Source organism: Ambystoma mexicanum, chromosome 9 (assembly GCF_040938575.1).
Source record: "Ambystoma mexicanum isolate Mex_15411 chromosome 9, UKY_AmexF1_1, whole genome shotgun sequence".
NCBI lineage: Eukaryota > Metazoa > Chordata > Amphibia > Caudata > Ambystomatidae > Ambystoma > Ambystoma mexicanum.
In genome coordinates this window covers 711,856,783-711,876,176 of record NC_090931.1, presented here as the reverse complement: position 1 = coordinate 711,876,176, position 19,394 = coordinate 711,856,783, and the positions used below count along the sequence as shown (strand labels likewise).

General features: G+C 45.4%; 1 protein-coding gene across 7 annotated transcripts in view; it reads right to left on the bottom strand.

Annotated features, from left to right (window-relative positions):
- The window catches only part of PIKFYVE (phosphoinositide kinase, FYVE-type zinc finger containing), a 1,728,392-nt gene that overhangs the window by 1,422,756 nt on the left and 286,242 nt on the right, over window positions 1-19,394 (bottom strand). For all 7 annotated transcript variants that reach the window (XM_069615611.1, XM_069615606.1, XM_069615608.1 and 4 more), the window contains one exon: window positions 6,353-6,557. In XM_069615611.1, coding sequence (XP_069471712.1) covers window positions 6,353-6,557 — 205 coding nt within the window. The remainder of the gene's footprint in view (window positions 1-6,352; window positions 6,558-19,394) is intronic.

Below are 19,394 nucleotides of genomic sequence, written 5' to 3'. Positions count from 1 at the left end.
CAAAGCCATGCTTGACCTTGGCCAGAGCCTTTCTAGGGGGCTCCACCGTGCCCCGGGGCACCCCCGTCGAAACAGCCTCGAAAGGCATCAAGGGCGTTGAGTGACTCGGCGTTGACGCCGAACGCGGTGCCGACAGCATCAACGACTTCTTTGGAGGCAGAGCCTCGAAAGAGTCCGTCGACGACCTCGGCACCACAGGCGTCGACGTCTTCCTCGAAGACACCACAGGTGCACACGGTCTCGAGCGCGTCGAGGACCGGGACCTGGAACGGGCATGATGAGAACGATTCCCCTTGTCCGAGCGGGACCTTTCCCGCGAATCGTGCCGACCACCCGAGTCCGAAGGCGTACGAGCGGTGTCTCTCGACCGATCATGACCGACCCCACTCGGAGGCGCGGATGGACCAGTGCCCTGCGATTCGAGAATCGCTAACATTTTCTTCCCGAAGGAAGCCCATTCCTCCGGCGTCGCGTGCTTGGTGGGATAAGCGACCCGCCGACGGGCGGAGTCCTCGGATGAGGACGGGGAAGGCGACCGATGATGGCGCTTCTGGGAGTGCCTCAAAGAGTCAGAGGAGTGGTGGGACCTACTCCGGGACCGAGACCCACTGGACTTCCGACGACGATGCAGAGAGTCACCCCTCGAATCGTCCGTCGAAAGCCCCGCACACCTCAACTTCTGCGGCTTGGACACCTTACCTACCGACAGTTTCTTCTTGCGCTCCCGCAAGGCTTTGGACATAAGCGACTGGCAGTCGACACAATCATCCGTGTCATGGGCCTCCCCGAGGCACCAGAGGCAGGCGTCGTGCGAGTCGGTCACCGTCATCTTGAACCCGCAGTCTCCGCACTTCTTAAAGCCTGGATGCGGGGTGGAAGACGAGGTAGACATCTCACGAAGGAAAACTTCACAAACGAACAGGTTCGAAGAACCGATAAAGAACAGAAACTCCAAAGAGTCGAGGCGCGCCGAGATCTCCGAAGTGAACATGTTCACAGAAAAAACGTAAACGAGGCTATGGGCGTCGTGCATCCTACTTATAACATCCAGTGACGTCGGCCGTCGGAGGAGGTCCTCGAGGGCGGCGTATCGACGCAGAAAGATTTTCCAAAGCAGCACAGCTGTGGTGATTATTGTCATAGATATGGAATACGTCGGAGGACCCAATCCCCTCGAAAGACAATTACTGTCTAATAAAAAACGTTAAGGTCCTGTTATTATTGCATCTGGTCTGCAAGTTTTTCACCCAATGAAAATAGGAATGACGACAGACATGTAGTATGGTGATTATAAAAGCACCATCAGTGTATACAAACAGTCAAGGGCCCCATATGAAATTATTTTGAGATGCAGCTGATGTTGTTTACAGTCATAATCCTGGATATCTCGCCTTTTCACTACTGTTTCCAAATCAGCATGCCACCTTAATCATATACGTTCAGTTTTGAACCATTATTTAAGCAGGGATGAAGAACAACGGTCCTGGGAACCTTTACATCATGAGGTCAAGAGTTAACACATTAAGAGTTAGAATTGTGGATATTGCATCTTTCAAAAGAAGAGGTCATCACTTTGACAGCAGGTGTGGGAGCCAGTGATTACTTAACGGTATTGGGCAGCCCCACTATAAAATATACTTTTTATATTAGTTAGTGACAATTCTAAAATTAATTGAAAAATAGTACCACAAATACTACTTATCATTTTTGGTCATGTAACCTAAAACGTAACGTAAAAAGTTCCATAACACTGTGTTCAAATATACAAATATTAATGAAAGGCCCTCACAAAAAATCATGGAGCAGATCCCGAATGACCTCGAAGATACCAACAAGAAGGCCAAATGGAATTGGTTTTGTAGAGTCCTAACCTCGGGGCTCAAAAGATAGCAACCACCAGGAGGTGTTAAGTCGACGTCACTCACACCTCAACCTATCCTGCAAAAAACTCTGAAAGAAACGAAGTATAGCATCATGGAACACTAGAGGCCATGTTCACCTTACCAAGGCCGACAGCCACGACCTGGGAGCCTACGACATCATATGTCTCCAGGAGACATGGCTGAGGGAAAAACCGGCCCTAGACGGTTACTCTATCGAAATATCTCCGGCCTTCAAAGGACCTTTGGGGCGACCTTCCTCAGGCCTACTAACAGCTACTCGTACAGGATCCGGTTTATCCATCATAAAGGTCATAACATGTAGCTACGAAATTTTGGCCGTTTTGACAACGTGGAATTCTCCATCCCAAACGGCCAAGCTCCCAGCATCAGACCTGGTTGCAATTATCAACGTATATTGGAACCCGCAAAAGACGTCTACAGTGAACATGTGCGAAAAAGTGATCAGCACACTCGGCGAAATTGCAATAGATTACAAATCCCCTAATATTCTGATCTGCGGGGATCTCAATGCAAACTGTACTATCCCCGATATGCCCAAATCAACAGCACCTATCAATTTATCTGCAATAACTAGGGGACGTGCGTGGAATTCCGTGATGAAATCAAGAAACCTCTTTAACTCGGCAACTACCACAGACTCGGCCCTTTTGATACCAACTTGGGAGCGTGGCAGGTCATCAGCAACTCTTGATTACATCTTTGTTTCCGAACCTGTGTTTGCCAATATAGTGTCACTTGAAGGCATTAGAATGAAGCAAAGTGACCACAACCTTCTGAATCTCATATGCAGAAACAAAGGGAGTCCAGCGAAATTCTACGATCCTCCCATTGAGACTAACTCACAACAATCTCCGATTCGTTTGATTGCTTCAGATGTTTGTGAATTTGCGGACCAATTTACAAACTTAATGTCTGACCCCGCTTCGCAAAAAGGATTGGCGAGATCGAGCTACATTCCTCTTCTTGCTTTCAAAAAACCCAGGAAGAACCATAACAACCAAAGTAATCTACATACTCATGAATACAGTGCGGCCCTAGTCGCCAAACAGAGTTTTAAGGAAGCTAAAAAGAGAGGCAGTTTCATTGAATTTACCAATACTTTGGGAAAATCTCAGGAGTGAAACAAGAATCTACAAGCAGTGGCTGTGAAATTCGAGATGTCTCCTATATCAGTCCGACGCGGAAGAAATGCTGAAGGCTCTGTCCAATAGAAAAACCGGAGACTTTTGGGTGCTCATTAACGGATCAAATAAGCTCCCAAACTCGCACATGATCAACCCAGTGTCGGAAGAAAAATGGACCGCCCACTTTTCGATGTTGTTTGAATCACCAAAAGCGAACGAGAAGGACCTCAGTCGACCAGTGGACACAGCATGGATTGATCAGACAGACTGCGTCGAAATCAAAACTACAATCCTGAAATTAAAGGCATCAAGAGCACCGGGGCCAGATGGACTTGCCAATTGCGATCTAAAACAACACCCAGACGATTGGTCAAATTGTATCAGTTCTATCTTCAAAGTCTGTAAAGAAAGTAGAACCATTCCCGATTCCTGGACAAAAGCAGTGATCTTCCCGATTTTTAAAAAGGGAACCAGAGAAGACCCCCTGAATTATTGGCCAATAGCCCTTTTAGACGTTATCGGAAAGGTTTTCGCAACAATTCTCCTGTCCTGAGTTTCGACCCCCTGCAAACAGGACTCCAGAAAAATGCCAGCACCAGCGCCAATATAATGTGCCTGAATCTACTTAGGGAAAGAGTACTATCAGGAGCACCGCAGATATTCCTAGCGTTTGTCGACCTGTCCCAGGCTTTCGACAGAGTGGACAGACTGAAACTTTGGGCCAAACTTAAGACCTGGCACTGTCCTGAAAGCATTTTGGAACCCATAATCCACCTTCATACAAACACCAGTATAAACGTACGCCTCAACAATCAAGGTTTAATTTCGAACTCTATACCAACTTTTTGTGGAGTGAAGCAAGGCTGCCCGTTGGCCCCAGCCTTATTCATATCTTTTCTTGGAGACTTTAAAGACAGTAAACTCAAGATCAGGTCTTTTCCACCAAAAATAGGAACCACAAGGGTCCTGAGACTTCTGTATGCCGACGATCTGATACTATTGGACCTCACTCAGATCGGTCTCCAACGGCAACTCGATAACCTCTCAACATACATCACAGAAAACAACCTTGAGATTAACAAATCAAAAACAAAAATAATGATTTTGCAAAAGCCAGGAACCAAAAAAAAAGAGCCTCTCCATTGGCACCTCAAGTAGACAAAAATCGAAGTGGTTGACTCATTTAAGTACCTTGGAGTTCACCTGGACAGTACTAAGAAAGCCCGGCATATGCAAGAAGTATTGTGGTCTAAAGCAAAGAATTTAGCAGCACAGCTGAGAGCAGTTGATCGTAAATATGGCAAATTCTCACTCCAACCGGCGATCAGTTTCTATAAGGCCAAGATCATTCCTTCATTAACATACGGCATGGACGCGACACCTGCAATCCCCCCTCTACTTTGGCAAAAACTAGAGGGTTATATTTGGAGAGCAGTGCTGGGCCTTCCGAATTCCACAGCTGTAGCCCCAATAAGACGGGAACTTGGCCTCGTCTCCCTGAAAGCAGTGGTGGACCACAGCACTCTACAGCTATACAGGAAAGTCATTCACCCAGAGAGCCTGGAAATCTACCGCATGATAGCAGAAGAAATTGAAAACGGCAAGAACCAGTCGATGAAGATGTGGGCCATGGACCAAAATCTAAAACTCCAGACAATCGCATGTTCCGAAGAAGAACTGAAGAACAACCCGGTTAGGATAAAAACTAAATTGGAATGTTTGGACTGTATCAATACCGTGGAAAAAGCAACCTCCAATAAACTTTTAGGTCATCTTCCTATGACTGTCAATAAACTGAAAGAACCTATGGCTTATTGTAAAAGATACCCAAGCAAGTCACTGATGAGAACCTTTCTGAAAGCTCGCCTCAACGTCCTTCCTACACAGGGGTTCTACGTTATTTAATCACGGGACTTTTCATCGCTGGGTTTTTTACCGCAAATTTTTTTTTTCGAAAAAAAAACATCAGATTTTTTTGGGGGGGGGTTACCCCCCAAACCCACCGTTCACTTTATTTTTTTATTCCCTTACACAATTTTTTTTTAATTTTTTAACCCCGCCCCCCCCAAAAAAAACAATGAAAATAAATTTGCGGTAAAAAAACCCTTCGATGAAAAGGCCCGCGATCAAAGGACAGTATACCCTACACAGGAAATCTTAGCGATCAGATCTGGATCTAATGAAAATGCCTGCAGACTTTGCAAAAATCCCGAGGAGACTGAATCCATTAGACACCTGCTGATGCACTGCCTTGCCCTGCACCAAGCCAGATTGCCTTTTTTAGCCCCCTGACGGCAAACTCTTTCATCGGCAATGAACTAACTTGGTGGAATCGCCTTATTACAGGTACAAAGACCCGATGGCATACTGCAGTGGCTAAACTTCTGAATTTGGTAATAGACAGACAAAACAGAACATCACAATCGGGGCTTCGCCTATTTAATATCAACAGACTGTTGTCCAAACTTGATCAGAGTCTCAGTCGGGATTTCGTCGATTCCTTCTGGTTGGAAATCACTTTTGTAAACATCTTTTTTTTGATTATATACAAATAAAGAAAAAAAAATATATTAATTAATACAATTGTGAATTCAGGATTGGTGCAACTTGTCTAGAATGGAGGTTCCAGACTTTGGAATCATTAGATTGAATCTAGGTTCTAATTAAAAGGCTTCTAAAAATGACCAAGCAAATGTGTGAACATGCTTTACACCTGGGAAAATCATTACATCTCCCTGTGCCTATCTCCCTTTTCTGCCAAAATGTGTAGAAGCAGGTACAATTCAGCATTAAGCAATATGTAAAGAAATATATTGACCGTTCAAGTCAGTTCACAGTTTTGGGTTATACAGATCATCATACAACATATACAAAACTCCCTTATCTTCTCTTCACTTTTGCCTCCATGCCACCATCCCTGCTGCCCCAGTAACTGTGCTCATAAGGGAAACGCATATAAGTAAACATTGATCATTTTGGGACTTGGGCTGATTTTTTAGCACTAATATTCACAACTCACGCCTACTGCCCATATCCCTGCCCGAATAAAGAGGTCTATTCAAGGACTTTTCAGTGGGAAGTCAACATTTGCAGAATATGTTCCCAACAGTTCTCGTACTTGTGTTCTCGTGTATTTTTTTCCATCACTCTCTTATGAAACACAGAATTCTTACAATGATTATTTTCTGTGGCTTCTAATTTACTTGCATACAGTATTAAGAGATTGTACAGTGACACGTGCAGGCATGTTTCACATTTACATTGGACAGATGTATGTGGTTATGTGCATTGAAATAATATCAATGTTGACAAAGTGGTTGGTACCTTTGCCAGGCTAGGTCATCTTCCAGGAAAATATTTCGACTAGCCTTCCTGCCTCCAACAGGTGTTCTGGGTTCACCAGGTTCCAGGACCGATATAGAGCAGGAGTCAGAAAGGGCACTCAGATCCTCACCAATTGAATTGCTGTCTGTGGAGTGGGCATAGCTTAAGGCAATTTTACGACAATATGTGCAAGCCCGGAGATCCCCTGAAAGAAAGCAAAAAAATATGTTGAAAGACAACATACACAGTGTAGAGGGCAGACACTCAAGTTTCAAGCTATTAGCCAGCCATATAAAAGTCACTTACAACCTCAATTCTATACATACACACAGCACACCATGTATTACTTGCCAAGAGTCAAATATCACAAGCCAATAGCTAGTGAAGAGTGCAAAATGTGCATCATGCTGACATCCAGGTAGCGCCGTGATACCTCCGGGTCTGGGCGCTACCTACAAATACATTAAATAAATGCATACAATAAAATCCATACATTTTGAAGATATCACATTACGCATCAGATATCCCAAAGACAGGTGCCTTGTTCAGAAATTGTGCAGTGTCTCATTGCTCGCAAATTACAGTGACTTGCGTTTGTTACTCTTCATCAATGGGAGAACCGAAGGAAAAACATGGCCAGCATCCCAAACGGTTAGCCTTAAGCAGAATATTATAATCAAAAAACAAAATCGTATTTATCTTGCAATCACTATCAATATAAAACATGGGCTCCTATAGCCAAGTGCAACCCAGGTTTCCGGTCATACTTTACAGTGGTGGATTGCAAGACTCTTCTCAGCACGTGCCTAGCCTCTGGCCCCGACCCCCTTTATATGTCACTTCTCCTGACTTTCATTACCCCCACACTCGGCTCGCCGCCTGCACTGTTGCTGCACTTTAACATCCCAAAGGCACAAGGCCTAGTAGGACCGTTATTGTTATTTATCTCCCTTGTTCCCTCCAATGTGTATATCCACTGCCCTCTGTGCTCCTAGTATATTTGCAGTTGTGCAGACATCACATTTTTGTGCTCTAGAGCCTCCCCCAGTATGGTTGTGTATTACGTTATGTTATTGTGATTTATACCGTGCACCGCTGCCATTTTCATGGTCTCCAGGCGCTCTAGCGGATCTGAAAAGGAAGGAGGGCTGGGAGGGAAAAGCGGAAGAGAACACTGGTGTGCTGTTGATAACTTCAGTTCCGAAAAAACGGTCACTGTGTGTTGGTTTGTCTTTAGTTGGTAGAGGTTATGTACTGCTTGGTGTGTGAGTGTATGGGGTGATTTGTTTGTGTTTGATTTAGTTTCCTGTTGGTGTCGTGGAATGTGTGTATGTTGGGATGGTTTTTCGTTTTTTCTGTTGTAGCTTTGCAAGAGGTAAGAGTGTTATTTGTGCACTGTTTGAGGGCGAGTATGAAGAATATTAGCAAGGTTTTAGTAGGGAGTTGTATTTGTCTTTTTGTGCCATGGTTATCTTGATCCGTCGAGTTAATATCATTCTATGGTGAACTGCGGTAGAATGCTTCGTTTCTTTGGGTGGCCCTGTTTCTGGTCATCAGGGTTTGGTTGTTTTTAGTGTTTCTATTGTGATGTGTTAGCAGTTCCCCTATGATGATGCTTCCTATTTAGCGTGGCGAGTTAGAGAGCCATGTTTTTTTTACAATTTTCTGAACTTAAGGTGATCTTCTGTTGTTCGCATTTCCTTTAGGAAAGAGTTCCAAAGTGTTGCTGCGATGCAGGTAAACACTGTTCCACCACATCTTTGCTTCGAGCGCTGTTTAGGTTTGAGGCAAATGTTGTTGATTGACCTTAGTGTATGGTTTGTAGATTGACATTTTACCATGTATGAATTCTGCTCCTTGGCCGTGGACTGCTCTGTGTGTTATGCAGAGTGCTTTGAAGGAAATTTGTTTTTTAACTGGTAGCCAATATAGGGCTGTTAGGAAGATTCATCATTTGTATGATTCACCCCCTGTCCTAGTGAGACTCGCAGCACTTCTTGCTGGACCTTTTTCTTTAAATCCTGAATGAGTGGAGACTTTTTCCACTCATTCATTCTTGTGGGCTCTATCTTTTGGAACTCTATTCTTTGTATTCTACCTGCACTGTGGAGTCTGTCTGCTCCACAGTTCTTAAAGGCATCTGTATTTTCCTATTGCAGCAAACAGTTCCTTAAAGGCAGTGTTGCTGGGGACCCCTAGGGTCCTCCTTTAAGATTCTTTATCTATATCCGCATGTTACTACAGTTCTTAAGGATGGAGCAATACTTAATATCTCTCCCAATACTCTTTAACCTGAGAGAATGGAACACATCACCTTATGTGGCGTGCCAAAGGGAAACCTAGCATCCCACTTCTCCCTGCTACTGTGACTTTTCAGTCACATAGGCAATCTCCTAGCTATGACTGGTGGCAGTGGAAGTGTTCCACCAACTATTGTGTCATTTTTGTACCGCAGGCTATGTCCATAGTCTCGGTAGTGCACAATAGGGGCACTCAAGTACCAACTTGGGGCCTCCCTTCTTTTTTCGCCATTACTAGCATGGTTGTTCTTTGGTAGCCCTTCTACCATTCTGGGAGTGGGAGGTCAGTGTGTGTGTGTGTTTTGCCTTTGGCAGGACCCCTTGGGTGCCCTGCCTATGCTCCAGAGAGTCTGGGCAGGCGAGAAGTGGAGGGGGAGGATTTTCCTCCCCTATCCTTTGTCTGCCAAAGTGCCTGAGAGGACTGACTGGACAAGATCCTGATTGGACAGCCAAACGCCCCTTTCTGTAAAGTGATGAGAGACTGCAGAGGAGTGTGTGCTGGAACTGTATACAAGGTGAGGCTTCTTGAGTGAAAAGGAAGTCGAACACTGAAAGCTGAAGTAACCAAAGAAGAAGACAACCAGAGACACCTGCAGACCCTTTGTAACACAGTGAAGCAACCACTGCTGTCCTGGTCTCATTTTCTGTGTGACAGAGGAGCTTTGAATTGAGCCATTGCCCAAGGTCCTAGGAGTTTCCAGAGCTGCGGAACCCCAATACCAGGAGACCTGCTGCCCATTTCGAGTGCATCGTTGTGGAAAGGCTGAAACTGTCCAAATCTTTGCTGAACCCATAAGGGCACTCCAGAGATCCGATCCAAATCACCCAGACCCCCTCATCAGAGTGTAGGACTGCAGGAAGCAAAGAAGATTGACCGGAGGATCCGCGTCCTTTGTTGGTGCTGCAGAAAAGGCGCCAAAACCGCAGAGCCAAGAAGTTGTTGAAAGTCGTGCCTCAGGTCCTCCCATGAGACTGCTGCCGAGTGATCACATACATTGTCCTACCTTCAGTCCTCAGACCAAGGAATACAGAGGTCTGGTCCAGAGCCACAACATTTTCTTCCAAAGTACTGTGAGGAAAAAGGTATTGCTTACCTGATTCCAGAAAGTCACTCAAGAGCGTTGGAGTGCACGCAGGGGTGTCCAGGGCAACCACCTCTTGGCTCCGATTCAAGCCTCTGCTTGTGTCCCTTAATCGAGTCCTTAATAGGGTCTTGATCGTTTGTTGTTAACTTGCTGCTTCTATAACACTAGATATTTGAAGAAATCCACAGGAACTCTTCATATTATGCTCCATGTCAAGACCTTGAGCCCTCTCCGAACTGCCTTTAGCTAGAGTTGTGTTTTTGGACTTAAAAAACTTGCTGTGCGAAGAAACACTCTCTAGAACCTTGAACCAGACTAGTGTTACTCTAAATAACCAATTTCCTTCCTTTAAGTTACTTTCTTATACGTGTTTGAAGAGTAAATGTCTTACTGTAAAACTGCTAAAAGCTGCATGTGCGCGTAATTACCAATAAACTGATCGCATTGTCTTTTCCCTTTCTAACGTTGCAACAAATGTAACCGCGAACAAACACAAAAGTGAACGTGTCCTTTCAAGTATATTCTAGTGTAAAGGTATAAGGTATTTAAAGTGATTCTGGTGTAAATATAATAAATATATAATTTCATATAAATTATATGTGTTACTTTGATGTGCATATCTAACTAGGTTCCGTGTACTTAGCTACAGCTCACATCTTCCTATTAAGATAAGCCTGACTGCTCTGCCACTCTACCAAGGTCCTGAGTTAGTACAGACTGGTACCAAGAGTTGGACATCTACAAACCACTGGGATAGCTTACTAAAGTCTTACTGTCAGTAGGACTTTAGAAAAGGACTTTAGAAAAACTCCCCTAACAAGGGCTCTCAGTGCTGGTGTAATGTGTTCCCTTTTAGTGAGTTGTGACAAATCGCAAGATGTAGTCACTTATGCACAAAGGGGAGCCCCTTCCCATGAGGCTAGGGTAGTGAGGCCGCTACCCGATAGTCCCCCCCTGGGGGTGGTACTCAGCAGGAGGATCTCATGGGAAAAGTCTTACCCTTTGGGGACCAGAGAGAACAGCTCGGGAGAACACGGTATGCCAACCCTCCACTCACACCCTGCACACCTTCCTACCCATGAAGCCCAACTCCATATCCCATACTTCCATATATGTCTATAAGTCCGAAAACATAACTATTGAGACGAGGAAGAGCAGGGGCTACCTTAGGGAGACCTACTTAACAAATATTGAGATGAAGAGGAGGTGCGGAATAAGGAAGCTTAATGGTGAGAACTTGAATGAACAGTCAAGCCTAATGTCCGCTTACGATAAAAACAAAACGACTTGCCATGTTGTCGAGCCCTCCCTGAAGGAACCAGAAATGGAGTCGTCGTCCGGTGTGGAGCATAGAAGAGGCTGCTGACCAAGACGTTTGCGGGGAGGCAAAAGCATAACTACCCTTTCCGCCGTGGAAGGAGCAACCAGAAAGTGTGATGAAGCGGGCCCGCGCAGTTGAGAGAAGACGTGCATTCTGTGAAGCGCAACAAAGAACGAGAGAAGGCACGAGAAATCCAAAACAGAAAGCAGAAAATCCCAAGACCAACCAGAGCGGCAGCAACCCTAAAGGTACAGGGGTTGTGGGGAAGGCTGGTGGGGGTACAGCAGAGTCGTGGAAGAATCTTAACTCACAAAGCAGGGGTAAAGGGGACGACGAAAAGAAAGCATTAAGACAGCCAAAATCAGAACGAAACAAGGTTGGATCTGGGACCCGTACCCACAAAAGAAGATCCCTGCAAGTCATTTTCATGGCAGTACCTGACAGGGGAGTTAACCAGGTCTACCAAATCAAAGCAGTAGAGAAATATGGGCCTGGGACTCGCACCCACAAGAAAAGAGGAGTATAAACCATCTTCCTCGTGACAGTACTTTGCAGGAGAGGGCACCAAGTCTGCCCATGCCTGGAGATGGGGAAGCCTGGGTCTGGGACCCTCAAACTGAAAGAAAGTGCTGAACTGTGAAACCAAAGGGAAAGGGGAAGGGAGTCATTCCCCCTGATGGTGTTGAATTGTGCAACCATGTGAAAAGAGACCAGGGGAAGGAGGTTATTCCCCCTGGTTGTGTTGAACTGTAATATCAAGATAACAGGAGAAGGGAGACATTCTCCTGGTAACCAAAGTTGTAAAGGCTTTCTGATAAAAAAAAGAGCCTCATTGCCAGTGCCGATTATTCCAGGTCCAGCCTTTTTTCCAGACCGCCACACTTCAAGTTTGCCGGAATGGGCCACGGATCAGGCTGGTAGATCAGGCCCCTACCAGAAAATGAATGCCTGAATTACCGGCACGGTAATGCTGGTGGCGGTAATTCAGGCAATCCCATCTCGTGGAGTCCTATAGGACTCCATGGGAATAGGAAGTTACTGTCTCTCCTTCCGCTGCTGTAATATCCCGGTAATACCGGCATATCAGGCGGCAGGGACGGTAAGGGCAATTTGCCGGTATCCCACCGGTGATACCGGCGGGATCCCGGAAAACTCTTAATGAGGGCCATTGTGTTAAAAAATAAGCAGTGTGTCTGCCAAAGAAAAGTGCTGGAACTTTGACTTTAGTGTTGGAGGAGAATTTTGACTCGGAAAGGGAGCCACTCCCCTAAGAAACAGCCAACACCTGGAAGTGAACTTTTATCCACAGTCCAGAAGGGAGTAATTCTTCTGAACCAAGAAGCTCTACTTTATTTCTAGTTTAGATTTAAGTATAAGGGACAGAAATAAGATTTTTGGCACAGGATGGACATTCTGACAGAACCCTTATCGTTTTAGCTGAGGTAAGGAAACCCCTCTTAGAGAAAGGGAAAGTTAGGTTTTCGCTTCATTTTCTTGACTAATAAAAGCCTATGGCAATCACCATGGCACCCGTGTGCCAGTCTCCCCCTTCTGCACCCTTACATGGTCAGAGGCGTTGTCTTGCTCGTACGTTCTGTATTTGTTGTAATTTTTTGGTAAGGTAGTCTGGCATTCAGAGTTAGATGCTGTTGGTGTAGTCTTTAGATGAGGAGAGAGATGAAAGGATAGTATTGGCTTGATTGTGTGTAGGTGGAAGCACTACTTCTTTACTACTGTGTTGACTCGCGGTTCGAGTCTTAAGTCGTTGTCCATTAATATTCTGAGATTTGTAACCACTTTGGATGGTTCGGGTCGATTTCCCATTTCAGTAGGCCATGGAATGTGATGTTGGTTTGACGGGTCACTGGGCATGATCATGATTTCTGTTTTGTCTGGGTTGAGTTTAAGGCTGTTGGCCCTCATCCGGTGGTTTATTTCTGTGAGGCAGTTAGTAAGGGTGGTGCACAATAAAGGGGCTTTGTGATAGAGCAGATGGAAAAAGAACACTCAGTACTCAGATTAGATTGAACTGTCTTTATTAATCTATGTGTCGTAACATGTAATCAGCTGTTGAACCGTTCATTAGGCCTCTTTGACTCTGCAACTTGTTCTCCAAACTAACTATATCCTGCTATAGTTCGGAGACTGTGATCCTTGATGTGAAAGAAGTGCTCTTTAGGCCTTAGTTTCTTTGCCCTTAGTGTTCATTCACTCCTAATTTGGTTCTGAGAGTGTCTTTGGCCTATCTTGTATACTTTTCCCCTTGCATGCTCTTGTGTGGTAGACAAGATGGCATCTGAAGGGTTAATGACACTTGCCGGCCAGTTCACCTATCATTAACGTATCCTTTTGCAATAAATACAGTACATGTTATTCGTAGCACTCTCTTATTGCTTCTCACGTGGCCCCTCTCAGCCTTCCTTTCGTGTTCACAAGCTTTCCCTGGAGTGCTTCGTTCGAAAACAAAATAATTTTCTCACCCTTCGTTTTACTCCCAGACCTCCGCGACAGCTTCCGAGGAGCCACGGCCTCTCCTCTCATCACACGTCGTATTTGACCCTCGGTGGCTTCTTTCACTCCTCTCTCGGAGCCTGGTTCGGCTTCACGCTGAAACACCTCACTGAACTGACTCTTCGGATGTCAGCTCTGTAAGCCCCACCCCCACAACTGTGGGGACCGCCTCAGAGCTCCGCGGCTCCTCTCAGCTGTTTCTTTGATTCTGACAGCCTGCTCTGCGTCAGTTTCTTCGACGGAAGGGGAGGGCGGGGGGGGGCAGGTCCCAAGACTTTGTCGGACCTCCCAGCTGATCTGACAGTCTTCCCCTTTTGGACTAGTTTTACTCGTAATAGTACAGCTGTCTGGGGAATTTCATATCATTCACACGGTTCTCCGAACGCCTTCCTGGCCTTTCATCACTGGGCTTCTCCTTTCAGTTCCGCATCTCAACTCGAATAACCCTTTTTATAACTTCACAAGATGCTCAACAGGAGCGGATCTCGACTTAACTCTTGGGCAATCTTTCATTAATACGCCCACTTGTAAACTGTCTCCTCTCCAGAGGGAACCCTTTCTTCCTCTGTCTTCTCCAGAATCTATATCAAAAACACACCACAGAAAGTCCAGTATTAAAGAAAAGTACCTTCCTTGACCTTCTCTCCCTCTCTCATTGGTCCACTCGCATGTCTTGAAGAGAGAAGGTCCTCCCTTCAAGTCCCTCTATGACATCACTCCATCAACTCACCCAAGGGATTTAGTTATTTAATTGAATTTTAACATTAATTGGCTCTGACTAGCTTCTCTTCCTCATCACAGGCTTAGAAGTCAACAGGCCTGGGAAGGGGGTAGCACTAGAGTAGCCAGAGAGGGAAAAGTGAACTAGAGAATGGGATCCACCATCCTGGTTTTCTGTTGGGCCTCTTCCTTCATGTCTCCTACATGTCCTACTGGAAAAGGCACTCTGGATATGTTGCAAGAGGCAACAGCCATTTGTTACACTAACAGGGATTGGACACCTTACAGCAGGCTTGCTTTGAACCAACCCACAGTGACATTTACTTTAATAAGGAAGGCGTCTCCTACCACTTCCTTAATTCATGCTTGGACTTTCAAAATGATTTAGCTCAATCTCTATTGGGAGTACAGTCTGTTCCAAAGCCCTTCAACTGAAGATAAAAAGGTATCCAAGGTAGAGGTGAGCTCTGTCCCCTAAATATCCCGAGAAGAGTGGGGGTGAACACTTCTAGGAACCTGCAACTCTGCCAGCTGCACTGGAACCATGCTCTTCACAGGAGGTGAAGGAACCCTTGTAGGTGCAAACCAAATTCCCTGGACTCACCTTGTCCTAGTCCCTCGATTGGGTCTCCCAGCAACCAGAGAGCCTAAGAGCAGCTGGAATCCTTTTCGCACAGCTTCAAACTGCATTTGAACAATGTTCAATGCCCTTCCAACTGACAAAGGACATGCAGTGCTGCTTTTGGAACGTCATAATTTGCAGCTGCTCACCTGCATTTGTTAACCGACTTGATGCTGATGCTCACCAGAAGTGCTCATTACCGCATTGACTACCGACACCGGCTCACCACTGCGTCGAATCCACAGGACCTTTTTTCGATCCAACTTGAACCGCTGGAAGCCATTGCGTCATGCGCCGGCTCGATCCAGTGGTAACATTCTCAAACCGACTTGACTACTGATCTGAACCTATTGGACCCTTTGAACCGCATCAACTCAAACGCCAACCTGAGTATCTTAGAGCCCGGTCTATCAGCCGACTCAATGCTGACTTGCTGCTGGTTCGATTCTACTCACGCCATCTTGAAACCAGTTTTACCACTAGGAAACTGTTGACCCCATTGAACCATCTAAGACCAAAATCAAGGTATTGTCAATAGGACTCCCCCCCTGCCCTCACTCCCCACCCTTGGGACCATATTGACTTATAAGCCCCCTTTCCAATCCTTTTCTTAAAATGCAATCCTTTGAACAATGACATTGCTTCAATGTCTTGCCTGATTACCACAGCTCAATTATCCAGAGTGCTATTCTAGAAGTTTGAAATGTTTTCTGTTCGCTCCGAGGGGTGGTCTTTTGCTTATGTTTGAAGTTAGTGGATCACATTCGTATTGCTTAAAGTAGATATATTTTTTATACAACCTTGATTAGACATCACTTTATTTTGTAGTAGTCATACTATTGATGTTTGCCTATTCTCGGCCTACAAAAGGCGAAGGAGGTATGCTGGTTGGGCTGGGGCTATTTTACCATTATGTTTGGGATAACTGCAAGTTTAGAAGTAGTGTGGGACTGAGTAGGCAATTTATCCACTACACACCTCTGTACTTCGCAGAACAGTAGCCATTTTATCACAGTCTAAGTTCAAGGACTTGCCCAAAACAGTCCAAAACCTACTCTTAAAAAAACTCAATTGCAAACTATATACAATCAAACAAGACAGTCAGTCAGGAAAGTTTCTTTACCTGATAATCAGTGTGGTCTCCCTCCAGGATTTGACTTTCATCTTGGCTTATTAGCCCTTTCCTACGATTCCCAAAATTCCTGTTTGGGTGTTCTTCACCCTTGTCACAGTCCACTGCGATGCTCTTCTAGATCTTGGTTCGTCACGGTCTATTATCTTATTCTCAAAAGGTCTTGGGTGGCCCAGTGTATTTGCCACACACTCTTCCAGTCTTTGAGGCTCTTTGTATTCTACGAGGGTCCCATCAAGACCTTGTCTCGATTAAGACGTTATAACCATTATCTCCTGCTTAATGTTCAGGTCTTCTTCCAAACCGAGATTTCCAAGATAAGGGAGTAAGTGTGGGCACAGATGCCCTCTGTGCTTTCTCAGCCCCTCTTATTTCCCAAGAGGGGCTGGATTTCCTCTCTGGCTCTTGTGGCGGGTCAGAAGGAGGACATGGACACAGTGTTGGCATTTTTACTCATTTATTCTAACATATTAAGTTCAGGAGAATGTCTCTTCTGCAGAGTGTCTTTTCTCATAATGTTTTTCCTTTGCTCAACTTTCTTGTTAGTAGGCTTATTTTAAATGGTCTCATGTCACCTTCTGTACAAGCTCTTGTAAATCTTTCACAAGTACTTTGGGTTTTCCCTCCTCTTTAAGGATTTTTTTCCAGTCATCCCTTTCAACTCTCTGGGCCTCATTATAAGTCAGGTGGTAAGGGGTTAACAGCACCGGTAAAGGTGCCGGCGCCATCAACCCCTTACCGCCTGATTACGAGGTCCCCTCGCGGGACCCGCTCTGCACGTCTGGTTTTACCAGACCTACAGAGCGGTCCCGCGAGGGGAAGAGGGAGCAAACAACGGGCCGCTCGTAATCGGCCCGTTGTTTGCTCCCTCTCCCATTCCCATTCAGCCCTATGGGGGCTGGAATGGGGAAGGTCTGGATCCGGGTTCCTGAAGGGAGGAATTACCGGGCCCTCCGAACTCGGAATGGCCTGGTAATTCCCCATTTCGGGAACCCAGATCCTATTTTGGCGGCAGCCTTGCCGCCAATAGCGGCATGGCTACCGCCAAAGTCATAATGATGGCCTCTGTCTTATCTTTTGTTCCAAACTGATATGCCTTTTGTATTTTGTAACATATACTTTCTTAGTTGGGATATGCCTTCTTGGCAGTTAATATTCTCCCACTACTGGGGGGGGCTTGTTTTGCGTTTCGTTTCTCATATGGGCTTATTTATTATATTTGATTTATTAATTGTAGAGCACTTAATACCATGGGCGTCAAAGCGCTTTCACATATAAAAACATTGCTATGATTAATAAAGAAATCAGGTGCCAGTCATCCACAAATCAATCCATAATGGAACATGAGAATTATGTAAAGTGTTCTGTGAAGAGATGTGTTTTTCCGATGTTTTTTGACCGAGACAAATCTAGAATCAAGGCGCAAGCACTGTGGTAGCAAATTCCACCACACTGAGGCAGAAGTTTGGAAAGATCTGCCACCAGCACAACTACGCTTGTAGCATTTATTAGTTAAGAGTTGTTTTGTGCTTGAGCAGAGAGAGCAAGATGGTTTAGGTTTGTAGTTGAGCCTTAAGGTATTAAGGGGCATCCTAAAACACATTTATGAATGATAGACATGGTATTGAATTGTATTCTCTGGCCAACTGGCAGCCAGTGCAGGCTTCTCAGTATTGAGTGATATGAGCTCTTCTAGAGATGTTAGCCACAATCCGAGCAGACACATTCTGTATCACTTGGAGCCTTGCAACCTCATATGACGGTGCTCTGGCAAGCAGTGCGTTGCCATAGTCAAGTTTTCTCCCAATAATAGACTTCGCTATAGTAGCAGAGTTGAAGTCATAGATAAATGGTATGATCTGACGCAGCACACAAAGGTAGTAGTGACTGGAGCCAACAGTGGCTGAAACATGGGCAACCGTGTTCATCTCAGTATTGACAGAGATGCCCAGGGATTTGGTTTTCCTCAATACGGGGATTGTATGGGTATTTATAGACATGAAGTCATAGGAATTGCCACAGATCTTGATGGTATTGGTTGCTGCCAGCAGAAGTAATTCTTCACTTGCATTCACTTCATATAATTAACTTTCTCCCATTAGGGTATTCTCCCTCTCTGATTTTCAGGTCTCCACGTATAGGGCACTTTTCCCTCTTCCACAGGTATTTGTGCACCAGTCTTAATTACCTCTTTTCCAGCTTTAATTATGGTTCTCTTTCTCATATTATTACAGTCCATTTCATCAAATTTATACTCAATGTCAATTTCCTTGGGACAAGTGTTTCTTGTTGCATAACGATACCCTGGTGGCCTCCCGGTTCTTCCATTCAACCAGTTACCTTGGAATTGGCGGGGGAATGTCTCTGAGGCCTGCACTTGCTTGGGTTCTCTTCAGTTTCTCCACTTAACCTCCTCCTCGTTTACCCCGGCATCCCGCTCTCAGTCGTCTCGCTCTGCACGACCAGGTGACGCTGGGAGTAGCCGGACGGTTCACCGACTTCTCAGCATAGTGGTGTTGGCTTTGTTGGACGGGCGCACTGCCTACCATGAAGTAGCCATGGTCACACCACCACCAAGAGTTGAGTTCCTATCTCCTCAGTTTCTCTATTCGGGGGGAACGCTGGTCCTCCAGTGTTTCGCTCTCTCTCTCACAGACAAGTTCTGAAAGTCGTGGGCTCCATGGCTCTCCTGGGCTCTGCCTCTCTAGGGTGTTCGGTTCTCAGGGGGCTTCCCCTGCCTGCATATGCATCTCTCTGCTTCACCTCAGTGTGTACTCTCTTGGCAGTCCCCGCGTCTCAGTTAAATGGAGTTCTCTTTTCAAAGAGACAGATCCTCTTCCTTGTTCATAACAGTATATGTTAGTTTTATCTTTAGCCACGTCTTTGGATTTTATTCGGTTCTTCACATTTGATAGTCCCATGCATGCCACCAGGGGAAATTACTTGGGGAGTTCCTCACAGGAACCGGAGTCTTGGGAAGTGGGCTCACCCCCCTAGCTTCAAAGGAGGAGGCTCAACATTGGGGAGAAGGGATTAATTCCCTTCATTCATCACACTCCCCATAAGTTATTCCTTATTTGAATTTGAACCATGTGATTCAAATGATTGGTTATTCCCCAATTTAAACCTACTGCCCCTCATTAGGTTGGTATTGGTTTGATTCTGGGATTGGGTAAGAATTTGTTATATGTGATTATCTTTACTGAGAGCCTGCAAGGCTTTAAAGGAATGTGCAGCATTTGGGCTGACTTGAAAGCACTTTGCGTGCAGACCCGGAGGCTGTGCTGGTCTGGCTTTTCACTGGACCTATCGGGATTCCTGGGACGTTTTGGACACACTCTTCATTTCCCC